At 37.4% G+C, this 19,905-nt stretch overlaps 1 protein-coding gene across 1 annotated transcript; it reads left to right on the top strand.

Moving 5' to 3' along the window:
* The first annotated feature begins 4,419 nt into the window (after window positions 1-4,419).
* Window positions 4,420-17,437, top strand: LOC144450198 (uncharacterized). Its single transcript, XM_078140783.1, has 6 exons — window positions 4,420-4,566; window positions 10,517-10,699; window positions 11,091-11,178; window positions 12,145-12,267; window positions 16,748-16,913; window positions 17,321-17,437. The coding sequence occupies exons 3-6, from the start codon at window positions 11,133-11,135 to the stop codon at window positions 17,337-17,339; spliced, it is 354 nt and encodes a 117-aa protein (XP_077996909.1). The 5' UTR covers window positions 4,420-4,566; window positions 10,517-10,699; window positions 11,091-11,132; the 3' UTR covers window positions 17,340-17,437.
* Window positions 17,438-19,905: the final 2,468 nt, after the last annotated feature.

Genomic DNA, 19,905 nt, shown 5'->3' with positions numbered 1-19,905 from the left:
ATGTTGCTACTGACATAGAAGGTGTGCATCCGTCTATATTTTGTGAAAAATGTAAGAGGAAACTTGTACATGGAAAGGATACATTATTGCATGGAAAATCTTACATTGTCAATGAAAGTTTTTATGAATGGTCAAGACATTCTAGAACTGGTGACTGTGAGATTTGTAAAGACTTGCGTGTCCACAAAAAAGGTGGAAGACCACAAAAAAACCCGAAAGTCAACCAACCAATATAAAGTTAATGCCACACCAACCAGACTAGTACTACCACCATCCACATCAGCATATCTACCAGTGCATCATCATCATCATCATCATCATCATCATCATCATCATCAATCAAAGAAACCCCAACTCCACTACTCACAACTCCATCACCTCTGATTGAAGACCTCATCAATATAATTGATTCTAAAAAGACAAACAGTTTTCTTCCCCCAGGTTGTACTGAGATGAACCTCCACCCAGACAATTTTTTTGATAACATTTCTTTTGAATTTGTATGCCCTATTTGCAAAGAAGTTTTAGATGGGCCTATCCAGATTGTTTGTGGCCACATATTTTGTGGAGAGTGACTCCCTGAATGGGTACTGGCAGCAACAACAGCTGTGACATGCCCCATTTGTAGATATGTTATAAATTCCCTCACATGCATTATCAAAGTTGCCATTCCATTTGTAACATGTTTGGAAGAGAAGGTGATGACGTGCACCCTATGTCAAGATAATGTCACTGAAGAATCATCAACATACTTCCACGTCACAAATAACAAAACCTACAGCAGTAAATGAGAATGAGAAGGCAATGAATATTCTCCTAAGGTCAGAGGTCACACTTTCTGGCTTACCTGGCTTTGAAGAGCTCGCAACAAAGTGTCTGCGTGAAAAATGGAGGGTACACCTAATAGTAGGACAGGCATACCTCTACGTTTCAAGACTGGTGGTCCTGTAAGTATTTTAAATTTTAGACTTTCACACTTACACACAATAGTTATGTGTAATAATTATAAATGCCTATTGTACAATGTTAAATCTATAAATGGTATTTGTAATTGTTCTTTCTTTTTGGTTATGAAATAAAAAAAAAATAAAAAAAAAAATAAAAAATCTATAAATGGTATGGGACTGTAGTTTTATTAAATTGTTTGTTATATACTATTCAGCCTTTTCAGTTTCCAGTTGATATTTATGATTTATTGTATTAATTTTTTTAATTTCACTCCAGTTTTGTGACTTCAGTTTTAAGAATCATAAAATCTCTCTCTCTCTCTCTCTCTCTCTCTCTCTCTCTCTCTCTCTCTCTCTCTCTCTCTCTCTCTCTCTCTCTCTCTCTCTCTCTCTCTCTCATATTTGCATAGCCAATACATGTACAATATGCGAGTCGTCCTCGTAAGGACAGTGCAGAGGCGAGTCTCAGAACAAGAACAAATCGCGGTGTCATCAAGTCAAGAAGCTCAGAGAGCAACTGAGTGGTACAGGGCCTGGAGTGCAAGAGCAGCTAGCTCATGAAATGAAAACTCTTTTAACGAAGAAAGAGAGAGCAGCTGTTCTCAGCAATCTAGGCCTTGTACCACACATGAAGGAGGGAGATGGGCTAAGCTTGAAAGTAGATATGCAACTGACTTGGTACCAGTTCCGAAAACTGAAGCAGTATGTATAGAACTGTTTACATAACTCTTCTATTGTATTGCATTAATTCTAACTTAGTTTCATTCTAGAGATAAAAACACTATTCATATCATAAAATACACCCATGCAATATTTTTTCTTTAATATGACAGATGGATGAGGAGATGGAAGTTAAGTTTGAGGTCTGAGGCTGCAGATAGAAGGGAATTAAATTCAGTAGTACCGTCTCTTTATACAGAGAACCTCCCTTTTGTGTTCAACGTCAAGACAACACAAGGAAAACAAAAAACTGAAATCAGACTAGCTCCACTTGTCAGCTGTAATTTGATGGATGTTGTTGAAGAACCCCTGTCTGAAAATAACAAGTATGTATCATTGCTACTAGAATATTCACATAACTTTCATTTTCAAAGACCTGCTGGTAAAACACATAGATTTCCCTTTACTCATTTGGTTTTATTTCAGACTCCCGCGACTCACATGGCACAACAACAGCATTTCCCACAATACTCTCCAAATCAAAATTGGTGGGGACAAGGGAGGGGTGGCTCTATGAAATGTACAAAATTGAAAAGAGAAAAAAAGACTAAAAAATAGTTGCATTTAGCAACTAATCGAGTTCAGCCTCATTACCAAGAGTACAACAATTAGCAAAATAATTTAAGTGACAACTGTTCCTGTTATGCAATACATGTACTTAGAAAATATTAGATAGGAAAATAAGTACAGCGAAAGAAAAAATATATATATAGAAATAAAGATAACCACAATTTCCAACATTAACAACTGTTACTGTTGTCTAAGCCATTCGATGCATGAATGAGCACATATTATAATAGGGAACTTGCAATCCAGACTGAGCATGCTCAGACGCAATGGACTATGGGATTATCTGTGGTTATCGTAATACCTAATCAGAAGCTACCGATAAAATAAACCTCCCACAATGGTCAGGGTGCCTATGAATTGATCATTTGTGGTTACAAACAATGTAACATTATTGTTTACAATACTATTTGATTAGTATTTATTATCATATTTCCCATGATGCAACATTCAACATAGCGGGTTTGCAAGTTCCCTATTCAGACAATGTTCTAGCCATGCCATTCCTGTTTACTATATACACAAACAATACAAGTGGTTTATTTACCTAGGCGTATGAATGATTACAAAATAATGATAACAGAAAACTAAAGAGAGAAGGGTAAATGGGGAGTCAAGAAATAGCTTACAGCTAGTCTAGCCTGTCCCCCCAGCATTGTACATTGTGAATGATAACAATAAGAGGGTTCAGCCATCAAGGGGACTGAAAACATAACTGGGAGAAGAAAACATATATATATCGAACAATCGAACAGCATAGTTGCCATTTTGGATGTTTAGAAAGTACAAAATAACTTTGAAGTCAAAACATTATGACGTTGTCAAATAGCAACACAATTTATGTTCTTGTTTACTATGGTTGTCTCGAGTCAAAAGACACAATAGTCGTTGGTGTCATGCTTATTTTGGTATCACTTGATGCATGGCTATACAACCGATGCCAGAATGATCAAAAACTATACGATCCCAATGACGTCATTCCATACAAATTTATGACCTGCGCAGTGAATCATCCTACGTATAGAAAGGAAATCTACAAACGTAGATAGGTCAACCGATGCCTGGATGAACACAGACTGGTAGGTGTATAGTTTTATGAACAGTCTGGACAACGTATATATACTACAAAAAGTGTTTTCTGTAAACTTATACGTGTGAATAAACAACTTTAATGAACTTGTACATTAAATGATATTACAATTCTTGTATCCTTAGTTGACACGTCTCCCCCAATACATGATATATTACTAACAAATTACTTTATGTTAAATGTGTTTGTGAAGTACCAAGCAAGAATGTGAAGTAACATGTGACTTGGGGTCACATGAGTACGCCCTCTGTGTTGCCTGACTATAATTACTGCTCTATTATTCATGATCACTCCTGCTTTGATAAATGTTGTAATGGTAATTAGGTCGTGAATTAATTCTGACAAGGTTTTAGCCCTGTCATTCCTGTTTACTATATATACAAAACAATCTACCCTGGATACCAAAATATTTGACATAATTTGTTCCATCGGTGCTGGAAATTGTTCAAGTGAAACCATTGAGAATATCTAACGCTTTACAAGTGCATTGGTGTGAGACACCTTCGCTTTACAACAGGGTTTCGGACATAGCTCTTCATACCAATTAAACATGACTTTACGGTAAGTAAACACGTCCCAGATAACACCACACTGACGGCCCGACGTCGGCAAAATTGGGTCGGTGTGTCAACGTTTTCCCGACGTCGGCAGAAGGTCGGCACATCAGTGCATGACGTTGATAATTGAAAGCATATAAAATGTGTTGTGTTGTCATTTTTCAATACTTGCCGTACTTGGGAAGCATCAATGAGGCTTTATTTCACAAGAATAACGACTAAAACAACCGTGTTAACTTGCCGAATGCCACCGTCGGGCCAACGTTGGCTGAACCATGCAACACACCCTGCGACTTGGTGCTCACGTGATTGTCACGATATGAATGTGTGAATATTGGGTCGGTGTGTCAACGTTTTCCCGACGTCGGCACATGCATGACGTTGATAATTGAAAGCATATAAAATGCGTTGTGTTGTCATTTTTCAATACTTGCCGTACTTGGGAAGCATCAATGAGGCTTTATTTCACAAGAATAACGACTAAAACAATCGTTTTAACTTGCCGAATGCCACCGTCAGCTCAACTATATCATGGAGCTACAAACCTGCGCTGTCGACTGGGTGATCACGTGATTGTTACGATGCGAATGTATAGCACGCCCTCAAGATAAGAAGTGTCTTCTGGTTGACTGCCGCCAACTCGTCATCTCGTTTACTAAGCGTTTTAGGATTTGTTTTCATCTTGGTGAGTATATTTATCTTACATAATTACTGTCAAAATGACCATGAATATGTTTTATTGTCTAGATTGTTAAATAAGACGACAGAAATTGCGAAACATGGTATGTATAGTTCAACGTGCACATTTGATAGCATGGGCGCGAGAATGATCGCACTGTGATCAGTAGCGTACAATACACAATATTAATGCCTTTTTCATAAATATTTTCAATTATCACGAAACAAAAACATACCAAATAGTAATACCAATACAATAAACTAAATTTCTATGTGATTGGGTAAGGTATAACTTCATGCGTTCGTCTTACAGAGCCGATTGTATGTGATCCCGCTGTCTCGGAACGCGTATTGGGGTCACCATGGAAATGGACACGAAATAACCGTGTCTTTTCCATTCACCCTCCTCGTGTTTAAATTTTGTTTCCGCGCGATCCTTTACGTCATACAAATGTAACATTGTTGCCATCATTTGCACCAGATTGTGAGCTGCAATTCTATACTCGGAACAATAACATAACATGGCATTTTCGATGTGAAGGCATGGACGTTTGCACCTGAACGACTGGTGTTCAGAAAAATGTATGTTTTTTGCACTTGTGAAGTTTTTGTACTTGAAGTATATGTATGATTGGTGGTATAAATATGTGTAATGGAACAATTTATGTTGTATATTTTGCATACCTGTGTGTGGGCAGTATGGGGTCAAGTAATCATTGAGTGTGGTTGTTGTTAAAACTATAAGGGGACAATCATTATTTATTAGTATGGTGGATCCTGTATTTATTTTATTTTATTTGGAGGGGTAGGGGAGAGGTTGGGTTTTTTTTCCACAAAAAGGCTATCCTCCAAATGCCATGATATATATGGGAAGGTTCCATAAACCACCGGTCACTTTAGTGTGATAAATCAAGAGATTTGCTGGGTTTTCTCTGGGTTTTAAAATTTATTAGTAAAACAGCAAACTCTGTAAAAATATGCCAACATTTGACATTTTCTTTTATATTCTTATGTAAAATTTACTAATGCTGAAAATTGAATATTAGTAAATTCCAGTTTTTAATAATTAATTTACTAATTAAGAATTATATCCATTATGATGACTGAATATCCACAGGGAGGGAGTAATGTTCCTCCAATGTTCTTCTAGACTAATAGTCCTGTGATCTCTTTCCAAAAGTTGTGCTCTTCATATTGCTCTTGATTAGATTTTCCATTTCAAGTCTTGGATAAATGACTGAACTCATGGGTTCTTAATTACACACACCATGGTTTCTTCTCCGACATCATATCAGTGCAACTGTGCTTAAAACTCTTCAGTGGATTTTCTCTCTTTCTCATTTTGCTTCTTCAACTGCAGTAAAGGAAATGATTGGTTAAAACTTAAAAATCTTTAAAGGTTATTTTACTTCTGTTGAAGGCCAAAGAATATCCATAAGAATACAAATATTTTAAAGATGCATCTGACTTGTGTTGTTGTGTTATAACGTTACGGATAGCTTTGAGCTTCCTCCACATGATGTTTGACTCTTGAAGGGTATGTTATTAAATAAATTGATAGGACATGTATTTAGAGCCAGTGCTGATATCTCAATATGCTAACTACATTAACACTAAATGATTGGTAAGAAGGGGAGGGATGATACTCTCTTCAGATTATTGAAGTATTGAAATATTCATGTGAAAAATGGGATTACTCAGTTTCATAGATGTACTGGTTCATTTCATTATATACATATATATAAATATATATATATAGTTTTGGTAGTACTGGAACTCTTTCTTGGTTGTAACTCGGAGTTTCACGCATAGTGCGATCATCAGACAACACTATCATCACGCACTATGCGTGAAACTCCGAGTTACAACCAAGAAAGAGTTCCAGTACTACCAAAACTATTGCGCTCTGCCACTGCGGTATAGAGCACTGTCTTAGCAGATATATAAGCTATATAAGTTACAGCATCTCTACAAATAAATGGTGTTTGTAGTGATACGTAAGATTTCATATGTATGAGCATTGAAGTAATACTGCCATGTTAGGAGCAAAGGTAAAAATGACAATTGATGAACTGCTTCAATTCATTAATTTATTGCAATAAAGTTTTGTAGCACTGTAAGTAATCCTGGATTGATTTCAATTCTAACTCAAGAATATCATTTGAAACCCCAAGTCTTCATAATGAATATTCAAATAAATGGTCAATTAATTAAAAGTGGCCATATGAATGAGGACCGGGCATTTATATTGGATTTTTCATTTATAAAACATTTTTATCATTGCTTCCTATTTGGAAAATCAATGCAAAACAATTTGACTAAGTCTGTGTTTGTAACTCAGTGACTGCAAAAATTACAAAAAATGAATGGTGTAAAAAGTTTGTTATTGAACATTACAACAATTGCATCAAATGTATTGATCAACCAGATGAGTATCTGATAATGGATAAAATTTACAAGTGTGATTTCGATATGGTCATACTAAAAGATTTGTTTTCAGCAAACAACCTAATTGTTTATCTAATATTTACATGAGGATCTCAAGTCAGCTGGGACTCATGGAAAAACGGGTTCATTACAGCATCAAGAAAGATACCAGTAACAGCTGTTCTGTCTGTCTTCTCAACTATAAAATGCATATTTAGTATTTTACACCTTTTCTTTTGTTTCTCTTGTACAGTCAAGTTGCAAGGACAAAAGATGCACTGAAGTAATAAGTATCTCATTGTCTATTCAGGCAATGTGTGACAACATCTATCTAAAGATAAACATAGACAATAGCTAGTAGACCTCTCCACTGTTTTTGGGATAAATTACCATGGTCTATTCAAAATATCCTGAAACAACACATGGCAATGCCAAGATCTTAATAAACATTTGTAACATCACAGACATACTGGGGTCACATATGGAAAGTTTGGAATCAGTTCTACCACCAAGTATTTAGTCACTATTGAAGAAATGCATGGATTTGCTGCATATATTAAAGAGTTTGAAAAGTTTCAAAAAACAGTACTTGAACTAGAAATATAGCCCTAGCACAATCTGCCACATGTCAAGAATAATGATAAAAATTGTCACTCTTACCTTTGTTGTTCCAGTGAACTTGATTTTGACCAAAAGTTGATCAGATCATGGAAGTAATATCAGCCATGGTCAAACAGAGAAACCACTATTGTGGAACCATCAGTAGACGTAGACATGAGATCATCTTCGGTTAAAATTACACCAAAAATGGCAGAAAAGAGATCTCCTTTGCAAAGGCTGCTATAGCTAGGTAACTTGCTACATGCCAATGTGAAAATAAGTGAAAACTTGGCTAAAACTATGTATCAATGTGTGGCACCGTACTTTTACCAGTTGTTGTATGTGGTACAACTTCAGCAGAATTATGCTAAAGTTGACCTCTGGCCTTTCCACTCTTTCAACCAATAAGCATGCATGCTCATTGTTATGTAGTATACAAAACAGTGACACAATATTATATGTGTTTTGTGTTTGTACAAAGTATGCACACTGCCCAGTGATACAGATGTACACATGTAGCAAGAACCAAACAAGGTCTGAGTTGCAGAGTCGGCACATACATAGTGCATATGACAATCAGAGTTTTTACACAAAAATATTATTGTTCCTAAAAAGAAAGGTAAATTTCATTTTGGTCAATCCCATCTCAAATTAACAAAAACAGTTACATTTTTTTATCTTACATCATTATTTTTACCTACAAATAGGTGCATCGGCATAAAAATAATGATAATTTGTGTTTAGATAAAAAATGTACTCTGTGGATATTCCTGAAATTTCCCAATGATAGTTGAATTTAATAGTCTTTGTGCTGACAATTTTGTACCCTGTTTTACCCAATATAAACTGAGTTTGGGATTTATAGATCCAAAAAAGACACGCTGTATCTCAGACTAGTGGTTTATAGTGGTTTGAGAGTGTATGTAGTCACTTCCTCTGTCTGTTGATTAATGTAATATGGATTCAGGCTACTGGGCTATATTTTCTGGATCTGCAATTTGACATTGCAGTTTGTTTTTGTGTGTGATGGATTCAGGCTACCGCTAGTACCAGGCTATATTTTCTGGATCTGCAATTTGACATTGCAGTTTGTTTTTGTGTGTGATATATATCTGATTCAGTTACATGCATCTGTTCTACAAGCAAGACAAATTTCCTGCAATAATTGCACATACATTGAAACATTAATTTTCAGACACTGGTTCCAAAATATATAGATCTCGCGCTATTATGTTGTACCATATTTATGAGGTACTGGTATAAATTCATCCTGGGTTTATTGTAAATGCTGCATGATTCAAACTTTATGCATAACCATTCTATACTAGTATGTGTTCCTCACAACTCCACCAAGTTCAGTCAGAGAGGAAAAGTTTGTTTTCTCCTAGGCAACATTACATTTTAAATCTACAGAATTCCTGTACTCCATACATGTCTATTGTATAGTCATGGGAACAGTTAGTAACTTAGTCATGAGAACATTGATAGATGTATATACATTGTGTATTCCACTAGATAACTCTAATTATGCCCTTTATTAACTGTCAAAATGTTGACTAAGTTCATGGAAGTATAACCCTTCTTTCATGCTCAGTGTTTGAGATGTGCAGGATTAGCAGTCCGCTACTGGAGCTAATAGTAAAGTTTGTGCACAGGGGACAGCGAGCATGTAATCGATTGATTGATTGATTATTTGGTCGAATGATTGATTGATTATTTTTTCCTTCTCTCCCTGGCTACTTTTCTCTCTTTCAACTAGTATATGATACTAGTTTATGCATGATTGATTGTTTGTATAGGGTGTTATCTGCCAAAAGATTAGGCATAATGAACATTTTCACTGTAACCGATCATGGGATTAGGGGTGTTTTAATTTAGATAAGAAGAGAACAATTGACAAGGTGTCTTTGTTTATATAGTAAAGATACAGTTGAAAGAGAGAAAAGTAGGCATATAGACAGTGTAGCCGACACGAAAATAGGGTACACGAAAAAAAGAAAAAAATCATGGGGGGGGGGGGGTATGATGAACTTACTGCGTGGGCTGTAAGGTAGGGGGTGGCCCATTCCAAGTTATCAACTTACTTCTGGAGTTACCAAGTTAGGGCTTGGCATCTAAGGTAGGGGTGCCATGGCCTATTCCAAGTTACCAACTTACTTAGTTACCAAGTTAGGGTTTGATCTCTAAGGTAGAAGGTGGCCCATTCCAAGTTACCAACTTACTTAGTTACCAAGTTAGGGTTTGATCTCTAATCTAAGGTAGAAGGTGGCCCATTCCAAGTTACCAACTTACTTAGTTACCAAGTTAGGGTTTGATCTCTAAGGTAGAAGGTGGCCCATTCCAAGTTACCAACTTACTTAGTTACCAAGTTAGGGTTTGATCTCTAATCTAAGGTAGAAGGTGGCCCATTCCAAGTTACCAACTTACTTAGTTACCAAGTTAGGCCTTGGGCTAGAAGGCAGTAACTTGTTCTGATTGACCCATTCAATGTTTCAGAAGTAGTTCTGCTGAGCACAGTCCCTCTGTATAGAGACTGTGTGCTGAGAGACAACATGGGTGATACAGGTTCATAACTCCACATTAGGGAGTTGGAACTTGGTAGACTTGCATATGATTTGCATGTCATTATCGGCTACACCATCTGTAGCCCGAAAAGTAGCCAGGGATAGAAGGAAAAAACAATCAATCAATCATTCGACCAAATAATGAATCAATCGATCGATCGATCGATTACATGCTCGCTATGGCCCCTGTGGTTTGTGCAGTGGCTGATAACCCAACTCTTTGCCTGTGTTTGCTGTTGAAGTATTATCAGTAATGGATAGTGTAAGACCTTGAAGGAATTATACTGTCAGTATAATTCCTCCAAGGTAAGACAAAAGCCATGGTCACATTGGTTTATCTTTGTTATTCATTCTTATCCGACGCAGTCGTCCTTTTTCCAACTGACAACACAGTTGATGTTGTGCCAAGATCCTGGCTTTATGGCAAGGACCTCAAACAGTGTTGGTGGCCACCACACAAAGGCCTGAAGTTTACCAATATGATCATGAACTTGGAACCCTCCCAACCAGGCTGGGAAAGCTATGACGTGCAGCTCTTAAAAGAAACAGGTTGGTGTGTGTTATAAGTAGTTGCAGTATTTTATTGAAATTTGGAACATTTAGAGTTAGAGGTAAAGGATGTATTACTAGCTATGTATTTAATCATCTGAAGGACAGCAGTAACTAACTGTTTATTCTCAAGTTGATGGTGTCTTCTGTGCTCCCTCTGACAATGACTGGACCATCCCAAGATTATTCTGTCATTTTATCTGTTAGAAGTTATCTTTAAATCAATAATGTGAGAAAACATTAAAACCCTAAAAATTAGGAAAGAGACATATCTTAATTGGTGTGGAGATTTTACTCTTAGACTGATAATATACATTTATGAAATATATTCCTGAAGTACCCTTTTTGTGACTTCTTTGAGACATGATATGTATCTTTCCTGTCAATATAGAGAGCTTTGAGCGGGCACGCAAGGCCTGTAAAAAGGCAGAAGATGGCCTCAGTGACCTTGCCACCTCTGAAGAGGACCAATGACGGAGGTATAGAGCTGTAAAGCCAACTTTATGTATTGTACAAAAAATGTCAATCATGAATTTTTAGCTGGGCCTTATCACAAACATAGGAATCTTAGGCAGTCTACAACTTATCTTATAACACAAGATGTCATCCTATCCAGACCTCATGATCATATCTAATATGCATTGCTATTGGTCAATGACACACCACGTGATCAGAATCATATCGCGCTGTTCCACGATCAATGACGTACCAGTCAAAAAGTATGTGGTAATGTTCCCCAAGGGAAACATGACCATCGGTTGTTGCCTGGTAACAACGTCATCTCATGCGTGTGCATGCAGACGACATTTGCATAGCCCAACAATTGTTTGTAAACAATGGCTTTCTTGTCTGCAGCCGCAACCAGTATTGGCAGCGAAACTTCTGATTCTTGTTTGGTGTGTTATAAAACACATGTCGACTGACATTATTCATGCAACGTTGTATGTTTGTTCCCCTCAGGACTAGCCAGTCACACCAAAACAGTCTTGTTTCCCCTTGGGCTATGCCCTCGGAGGAAACGAGACTGTTTTGGTGTGACTGGCTAGTCCTGAGGGAACAAACGTACCGTATTGCTCTCAGTGTCAGTCAACCAACATGTGTACATTGTTACAGTATTATTAGGTGATGCCCATAGGGGAAAACAAAATGATGCACAGGTTGAGCATCATATACAATAATTGAAATGAAGTGTTGACTAGGGCCATGTCAATTTGATTTCTTTGTTGAATCATAGATCCAGTAAATAAAAGAGATCGATGCAAGCATGAAAAAAAAAATCCTTGAAAAATGTCCTCTACACATTTCTACTAATGAAAAGTTGGGTTGGCCTTTTTTTAAAATCAAATACATAGGCATCCTGCACCACAAGACCTCATCTTATCCAGATTTCGCAAGCCTAGTGAATGATAATTTACTTTTCACATACAAAACTTTTGTTTCAACAGGCGTAAATGACCAAAGCATTTTCCCAGTGATCACGACTCCAGTGATGGGGGTGACGATGAAGACGGTAGGAAAGACTTGGAGGAAAGAAAAAAACAAAAGCTGTTCAAGGTGTCAGGAAACAGGTAAAATCAACCCAGTATTTGCACACCTATTTATATATAATCCCATGATATCCAAGTTAGTGTTACGTCATAATTCTACGATTAGGATGGGCGGACTGATATAAACTCGAGCAGTAGGCGAGAATTTATAAAAGTCTGCCCATCCTACGAGTAGAATTATGACGTAACACTAACGTGGGTACCATGGGATTATATATTTATCTCATAAACAAAGCGATAAATATAACAATATTTTTTTGAAACTAGATCACAAATTATAATTGGGATGTTTTATCGAACTATATTTGTGTCAGCGAAAAAACAAAAACATTATGAGGTCATATGCAAATTAGTGTGATGACCTGACCGTCTCGCGCTGATACAGCTGCTCACTTTTCGTTTGGTCTCTGACTTCCGATGTTTTGATTACAAACAAATCATCGCAAGTACGTCACAAGAAAATTTCTTGAGATATTTACATTGATAGTTCGTAGAATCATTACTCTCGGTCTAAATTATTAGATATTGACATCTAAAGGACAGCGCATATCAGAACTTTACAGTGCAGTGCTGTCACTGCGTCAGCTGGGTTCCGTACCGTCAACTGAATCCGGCAGCCGAAACGAATGTCATATGCACTTCTAGACTCAATAAAATTTTATAACATTGATAATGTTCTACCCAATCTAAATAAAATATTGCCGACATGCCACTTTTTGCAAGAAAAACATAAACTACACTGTACCGGCAGTGATTTGAGTACATGTATTACGAAATATCCCGGCGAAATATATGCACTCTCAAAGTAGTTCCTGTAGAACAGGGGTATACGGGTGTTTCTTTTTGTCCTGTATTACGTCACACTGTGGAGAATATGGCTGTATTTATGAAATAATTAAAAAAATACCATGTATTCAATGACCTGTTTAACAGAGTTCGACCTTCTTGAGTGTAAAAAGCGTAAGAATAAAAGAAAGAGAGAACAACCTTGCTTGTGGTTGTCCGACGGCCGCCATTACGTTGGAATGAGGGTGCTATGACTTTGGAATGTTAGGTCGGGTCAAACGCAAAAACCTTTCATGAATGTAAGTCGAGTCGTAACATTTTTTGGCTTATCAGGCTAATCCTTATGTCGGCCCTGGGCCACTTTTGGATTTGAGTGTGAACGTAGTCGTACTCTGGGTTTTTGTTTTTTACTTATACCTCGTTCACACTCAAAACCAAAGTGGCCCAGGGCCGAAATAAGGATTAATCTGTTAAGCCAAAACAAATCACGGCTTGGAGTTAGTTCGGGTTCATACACGAAAGGTGGTAAGGCTTTTGATCCAAAGCCAAAGTGCTCTCACTCCACTCAAACCATCAAACAAGCCATATTCTCTCTCTTTCTACCATTCCTACATTTGTTGCTCAAGAAGGTTGAACTTTGTAAACCAGGGCCATTTTAATAAACTTAGAAACTCAAGTGAAGAAAATAATGAACAAATTATACAGAATAGATCAAGACGACCAGGGAGAACAGTCGAAAAGAACACATACTTAACCCTTTGCCGCCCGAGGGCGTCTTTATCCGTACGCTCGATCACTTCCCATAGAGACCGTATACGTATAAATACGTATTTATAAGGTCCCTAACCCTACATAACCTTTGACACGTGAATTGGCGTCATTTTCTCTTATAGGGGGGTATAACCAATTCAATTAGCTAGGGACTGACGTCAGCTTTATAATGATATGTAATTTATCGGTGATCTACCGCCAAACATGGAAGCTTGAGCGGGTGTTTTGAACTTTGATGTAAATTTTCACCCCGGAACTTTTAAAATGGCGTCAGCTGACGACGAACTTAGATCATGGAATAGAGTAGCGGACATTTTTCTCTCACCATCAGATTCAGAGTCAGATTTTGAAGGTTTTACAGAGTCAGATATAGAGGATGACGTTCCTTTAGCCAGGCTACGATTACATAGGGATAGCGACGACGAAATAGGATCGGACTTAGAACTCGGAAATATAAACAATCAAGATAGTGACACGAACTCTGACCTCGACAGTTCTAGTAGCGGAAATGACAGCGACGTTGAATGGTCTCGTGAATTTGATGAACAGGGTAACTTTGATTTCACTGAAACTCCCGAAATAAAGGAAGATTTGTCAGGTAAATCAGCTAGAGAAGTGTTCGAATGTTTATTCACCCCAGAGTTGATTAGCGACATCGTAACCGAGACCAACCGTTACGCTAGTCAGAAACGTAGTGACCTTGAAAACAGAAGGTCTGAATGGGTTGATATAACTACCGATCAGTTCGAAGTATTTCTTGGGCTTACTCTCGCGATGGGGTTAGTCGATAAGAAAGGGTCATTTCGAGAATATTGGTCTCAAAACTGGTTAACTCAAACCCCAGCTTTCGGAAGACACATGCCCCGTCTACTGTATTGCCAGATACTTCGTTATTTGCATTTTGTCAACAACGAAACATTAGTGACAGACCGGAATGACCCTATGTATGACCGGCTTGGTAAAATACGACCTGTAGTTGACAGAATATTGCTGAGATTTAGAGCTATGTATTCACCGGAGAGACAGCTAGCCTTGGATGAAAGTATGATTAAATTTAAAGGTCGGCTGGGATTCAAACAATACATCAAAAACAAACCTACTAAGTGGGGAATAAAGGTATTCAACCTAGCAGAGTCAACTTCCGGGTATGTGTTGAACTTGAAAGTTTACCAAGGGAAAGAACTACAAGTTAGTGAGGGCTCTGTAACAGAAAGTGTAGTCATGAATCTAACCCGTCCATATTACAACAAAGGACACGAAGTGTACTGTGATAATTACTATACTAGTCCAGCACTGTTTACCAAGCTTCAAGGTAAAAAAATACTAGCTTGTGGAACTGTTAGGCCAAACAGACAGGGACTACCCACAGAAATGAAACCCACTAGCACAGTAGTTAAGCGTCTTACTCGTGGAGAGTTTGTACACTGGCAGAAAGGCAGACTAACTGCAACAGCTTGGAGAGATTCTAGGGTAGTGAATACTCTAACTACCTTACCTATAAGTGATGACAGTACACCCATCATCAGAGCTGTCAAGGTCCGTGGCACATGGGAACGTCAGCTAGTTCAACGCCCAGTAGTTGTTGAAAGATACAACAAGTACATGGGAGGCGTTGATCTAGCTGACCAACGCTTGTCCACCTACAAACGGCATATGAAGGGGCTGACTTGGTACATGCAGATCTTTTGGTACATCTTAGAAGTATGCATTGTCAATGCTTACATTTTAAACAAGAAAGCCAACCCCAATAAGCCACCAACCCTTCGTCAGTTCAGAGGGCAACTGTGTGAAGAGCTTATTGGTGGTCGCTCTTTTGTGAAGAGGCCGGGTAGGAAGAGCATTACTCAAAGTGAGGATGCCAGATTTAATCATCAATTGCAACATGCACCAGGAATTTTAGACACTTCATCGAAGTGCCAAGTACACAAACAGAGAAAAGACACCAAGTACATTTGTTCTGTGTGCAAAGTTAGGATGTGTCCTGTCCCATGCTTTCATCGTTATCACTACATGAAGGACTATTCTTATGATGATCCTGCTTGTGCTGGAAGGGAACTAGCTAGAAAAAGAAAAAAAACCTAGTCAGAATAGTCAGTCATATAAGGGGGATAAATAAAGACACTAGTGGTGAGTAAATTAGCTTTATTTAATTAAAAAATCAGTAAAGAATAGTAGGGACAGAGGTAAGCAGGTATCCTTAGAGCTGATAATTTGCATAAAATTTGCATAAAAGTAGCAAAATTCAAATATTGATACATTGTTATAAAATGTTGATGATTTGTAACATACTTACCATACACTGTCTAAACTAGTTACCATAGAAACAAAATTAGAGCAATTTAACATTTATCAATGCATATTGGCATTGTTTTTCTAAAAAAATCCAGGCACTAGGGGGTCTTATACCCTCTAAGCTGTACAGGAAGCAAAGGGTTAATATCGATGTTCATGAAAGTGCCCTTTGGAGTGGACAACACCGTAGGGTATGGTAGGAAGGGGTTACTTTAGGGACGTAGAAATTGAATGATACAGAATGGGTTGTGTGTGCGTATTCAGTGCTTCTATGCTGAAGTCAAACACCGAGGACGTCCTAAAGTCGGTTGAACCATTCACATTCAAAATAGTTTATGTCGGCTTATCTTTTACCCCAGCCCTAAACCCCCCGGGCCCCCCCCCTCTTGTCTGGGACTAAATTAAGTATATATATTTTTATATATATATATATATATATATATATATTGTCTTGCATTTTTTGAATAAATGAATGGACCTCTTTATCACCGTACTGCTATAAAAATAAATATATAAATCAACAAATAAATGAAAAAAAATTATATACTGGGGTATTTCCAACATAAAACTTAACCCTGCAATGTTATGATAACATGGTTAAAGTCTTCTGCTACTTATGTTTCCTGTACACTCTTTCAATTATATATTCCAGGTACGCCATCTCAGTACCTTGGGAGGTGTTTCTTCCAAGGATGTGGTGGAGAGGATAATGGTGGCCATGTTCTCTCAATCATTATCCACGATCTACAACTGGCTGGGAAAAGGGAAACTAAAAAATCATGCCCTTTCACAACTGAGTATTGCAACAATTATCAAAGGTAATTTCTCAATTAAGATTTTGCATGTATCCTAACAGAGGGATAATGTCTCTGCAAGGCGAATTCTGTATTATTATTTATTTTTCACAGTGCTGCTCACATTGATATTCAGTTTTACTTTATTAGTTTATTAACCAAGGTAATGAAATGAGTATACCAGAGTAATGCAGTACATTATAAATAATCCTAATTAACCCCAGGATTGTAAGAGGCACAAGTGATGGACTTCTATATTCTCTCATGGTGCCAAATAATTTGACAAAAGCTTTTAGAGTGATATTCATAAAAATTATACCATCCAAATTATGATATGTCTCAAAAAAGTGGCACTAGCCAGGGATCAAAGAAATAAAAAAAAAAAAAAATCAGTAATGAATCGAAATCTCATGCAACATTTGCCATTCCAGATGCAGCCAAACAGTCTAATGTAAAGGAGGCTGACTGTGAGGCAGCCATCAAGAACTGGCTGAAGTATGCCAGCGACCGGGATGGGGGTTGAAAAAAGAGGGCAGAAAAGCAAAAAGGTACAATTATAGTGTCATATCAAATATTCATGACCTCAGTGAACTAAATCAAGATCACAGATGTCAGCCTGACTTCAAAATACTCATTTCTTTATGGTGCATATATATTTTTCCAATCAGTTGACTTGTTACTTTGTAAGTTGTAACTGTGAAAGAGGAAGTGTGTTGAAACCAGCCTCCAAAATGTTGTCCCTGCTTTCAGGAAATTCATGTTTTACTATTGAAACTATAATTGAAGGTCTCGTGAAGTGTTTGACATAGAAACATTTAATTTTTACCTTGTCAGCCATGAAGATATGCTGTAACAGTTAAAAATATTGGTAATAATTTTATCTTTTTTCAGTATCTGGCAGTTTACATGTATAAATGACTTAATTTTGACTCACATGCTGGAGTCTGAGAAAACACCTATGATTTAAAATCAACAAAACATGACTGCCTAAAATTTTACTTCTTTATTTGCAGAAAGAGATAGAGAGCAAGCAAGGAAGTTCAAGGCTCTTAACCTGAACCTTGACTCAAGTGATGATGAACAAGAGTGATTTTTAGCACAACTGAACTGAGGTTCAGTAGTGCTATAGGGATGGCAAAGTGTCTGTCTGTCTGTATGTGTGTGTGTGTGTGTAAACAACTTAAAGTCAAAAACTGCTGGACCGATGGCTTTGATATTTGGTGGTCATGTTACTTCTGGTATCTAGTTGGGAAATTGTTCAAATGAAAATGATAGTATCACAGATATGGGTTTTGGGTCAAAAAATGTGATTTTTGGTCAAAAAACTTAAACTCCAAAACTACAAGGCAGATTGGCATGAAATTTGGTGGGGACATTCTTAGGGGTGAGTAAATTAAGATTTGTTCATGACATGATGATTCCCTCAGTAATATGCAAATTAGGGCTAAAAATGTGTCTTTTTGGTCAAAACGCTATAATTCCAAAACTACTCAGCAGATTGGGCTGAAATTTAACAGGGATGCATCTGTGGGTGTATAGACAAAGAAATACTAAGCATACTATGATTTCATGAGTGATATGCAAATTAGGTGGAAAAATGTTCATTTTTGGTCAAAAACTTATATCTCAAAAAGAACTTGGTCAATGAGACTGAAACTTGGGGAGATGTTTCTGAAAGTGTTATTCTTGCAGATTTTCTTCAAAAACATTTGGACAAAATCAAAATGATTGCATCACAGATGTGCATTTTGCATCAACAAATGTGATTCTGGGTTTGAAACTCATGCAAAATGAAAAGTTATAGTTTTATAGATGCAATAAAATCATTAAAATCTTTTATGGGCTACTTCACATGTCAATGTCAATTGCATGAAGATTACCCTCTGTTTAAGGTTGCTTGGAAACACTGTTTTAAAAATACTCTCTATGATTAAACAGGTTCATTCTGTGCTACATACATAATACAGTCTTTGGGGTCAAGAAAGTGTGATTCACCAAATGAACATGTATACCTAGCATGCTCACCATGCGAATAAATATTTTCAAAACAGTACATTGTACAGTTGTGCTACAACACCATTGGTGGTATTTTTAGCATTCAAAGTTGGTGTGAGGAGACATTGTCCATAGGGCAACCATTTTATTATAAATTCTGCCATGTCTACAGCCTTTATTACTTTGAACTCTGTTAGCAAGATGTCATACATTCCACACACAATTACATTTAAGATAAGTTTTAGATATTTCCAAATATTCAAAAAAAGAAAAGAAAAAAAAAGCGGGAACTGTGTAATATCATTACTTGTACACTAGCAATAAATATTTGATAAAATCCAATATTTTGTGTCTTGTTTAGTGTATTTGAATCACATTCAGCCCTGTATGGAATCTCTGATAGATCTGTGGGCAGCTTGCCATTATGCAGTGAAGCACCATTGGGCCAACAGTGGCCCAACGTTGGGCCAACCTTACCACCAATTAGCAATGTTGGGCCAACGTTGTGCCTACCTATTTCTTGCCACTGTTGGGCCAACGTTGGGCCAACCTTGCCAGTGTCCAAAGTTGGGCCAACGTTGTGCCAACCTATTTCTTGCCACCAGTGAGCCAACGTTGGGCCGACGGACAAAACGACGTTGGGCCAACCTCAGTTCCTGACGTTGGCCCAACTGATCTACTTTCGTTGGGCCAACGTTGGCCCACCACAGGTGTGCTATCTGGGGTATGTTTAGAACATATTTTGAGCTAAACCGACGCTTTCCTAGCGTAGTGACAGAACTGACAGAACTGACAGAACTGACAGAACGAACCTCTATTTCATAAGTATTGTCATATACATAGTACATACATCAGTATATCAGAACAAAACTTATTATGCTGTGGTGTGTTCTACTAGTTAGCTAGTACCTGTAAGCAGTTTAGCTAATTCTGTACGAGTTCGAAAGAACGATGTCATCTCTGCGGAGTTTGCTATATTTAAGTTATGTGTTTAGTGGGAAATACACGTTTCTTACGTACG

Source organism: Glandiceps talaboti, chromosome 19 (assembly GCF_964340395.1).
Source record: "Glandiceps talaboti chromosome 19, keGlaTala1.1, whole genome shotgun sequence".
NCBI lineage: Eukaryota > Metazoa > Hemichordata > Enteropneusta > Spengelidae > Glandiceps > Glandiceps talaboti.
The sequence above is the reverse complement of the archived record's forward strand: the minus strand, read 5'-3'. Positions and strand labels throughout refer to the sequence as shown.

Coding starts and splice junctions, on each gene's coding strand:
- LOC144450198 (XM_078140783.1), top strand. CDS start 11,133: ATGGCCTCAGTGACCTTGCCACCTCTGAAGAGGACCAATGACGGAG. Junction 11,179..12,144: donor GAAGAGGACCAATGACGGAG/GTATAGAGCTGT, acceptor TTGTTTCAACAG/GCGTAAATGACCAAAGCATT. Junction 12,268..16,747: donor TTCAAGGTGTCAGGAAACAG/GTAAAATCAACC, acceptor TATATATTCCAG/GTACGCCATCTCAGTACCTT.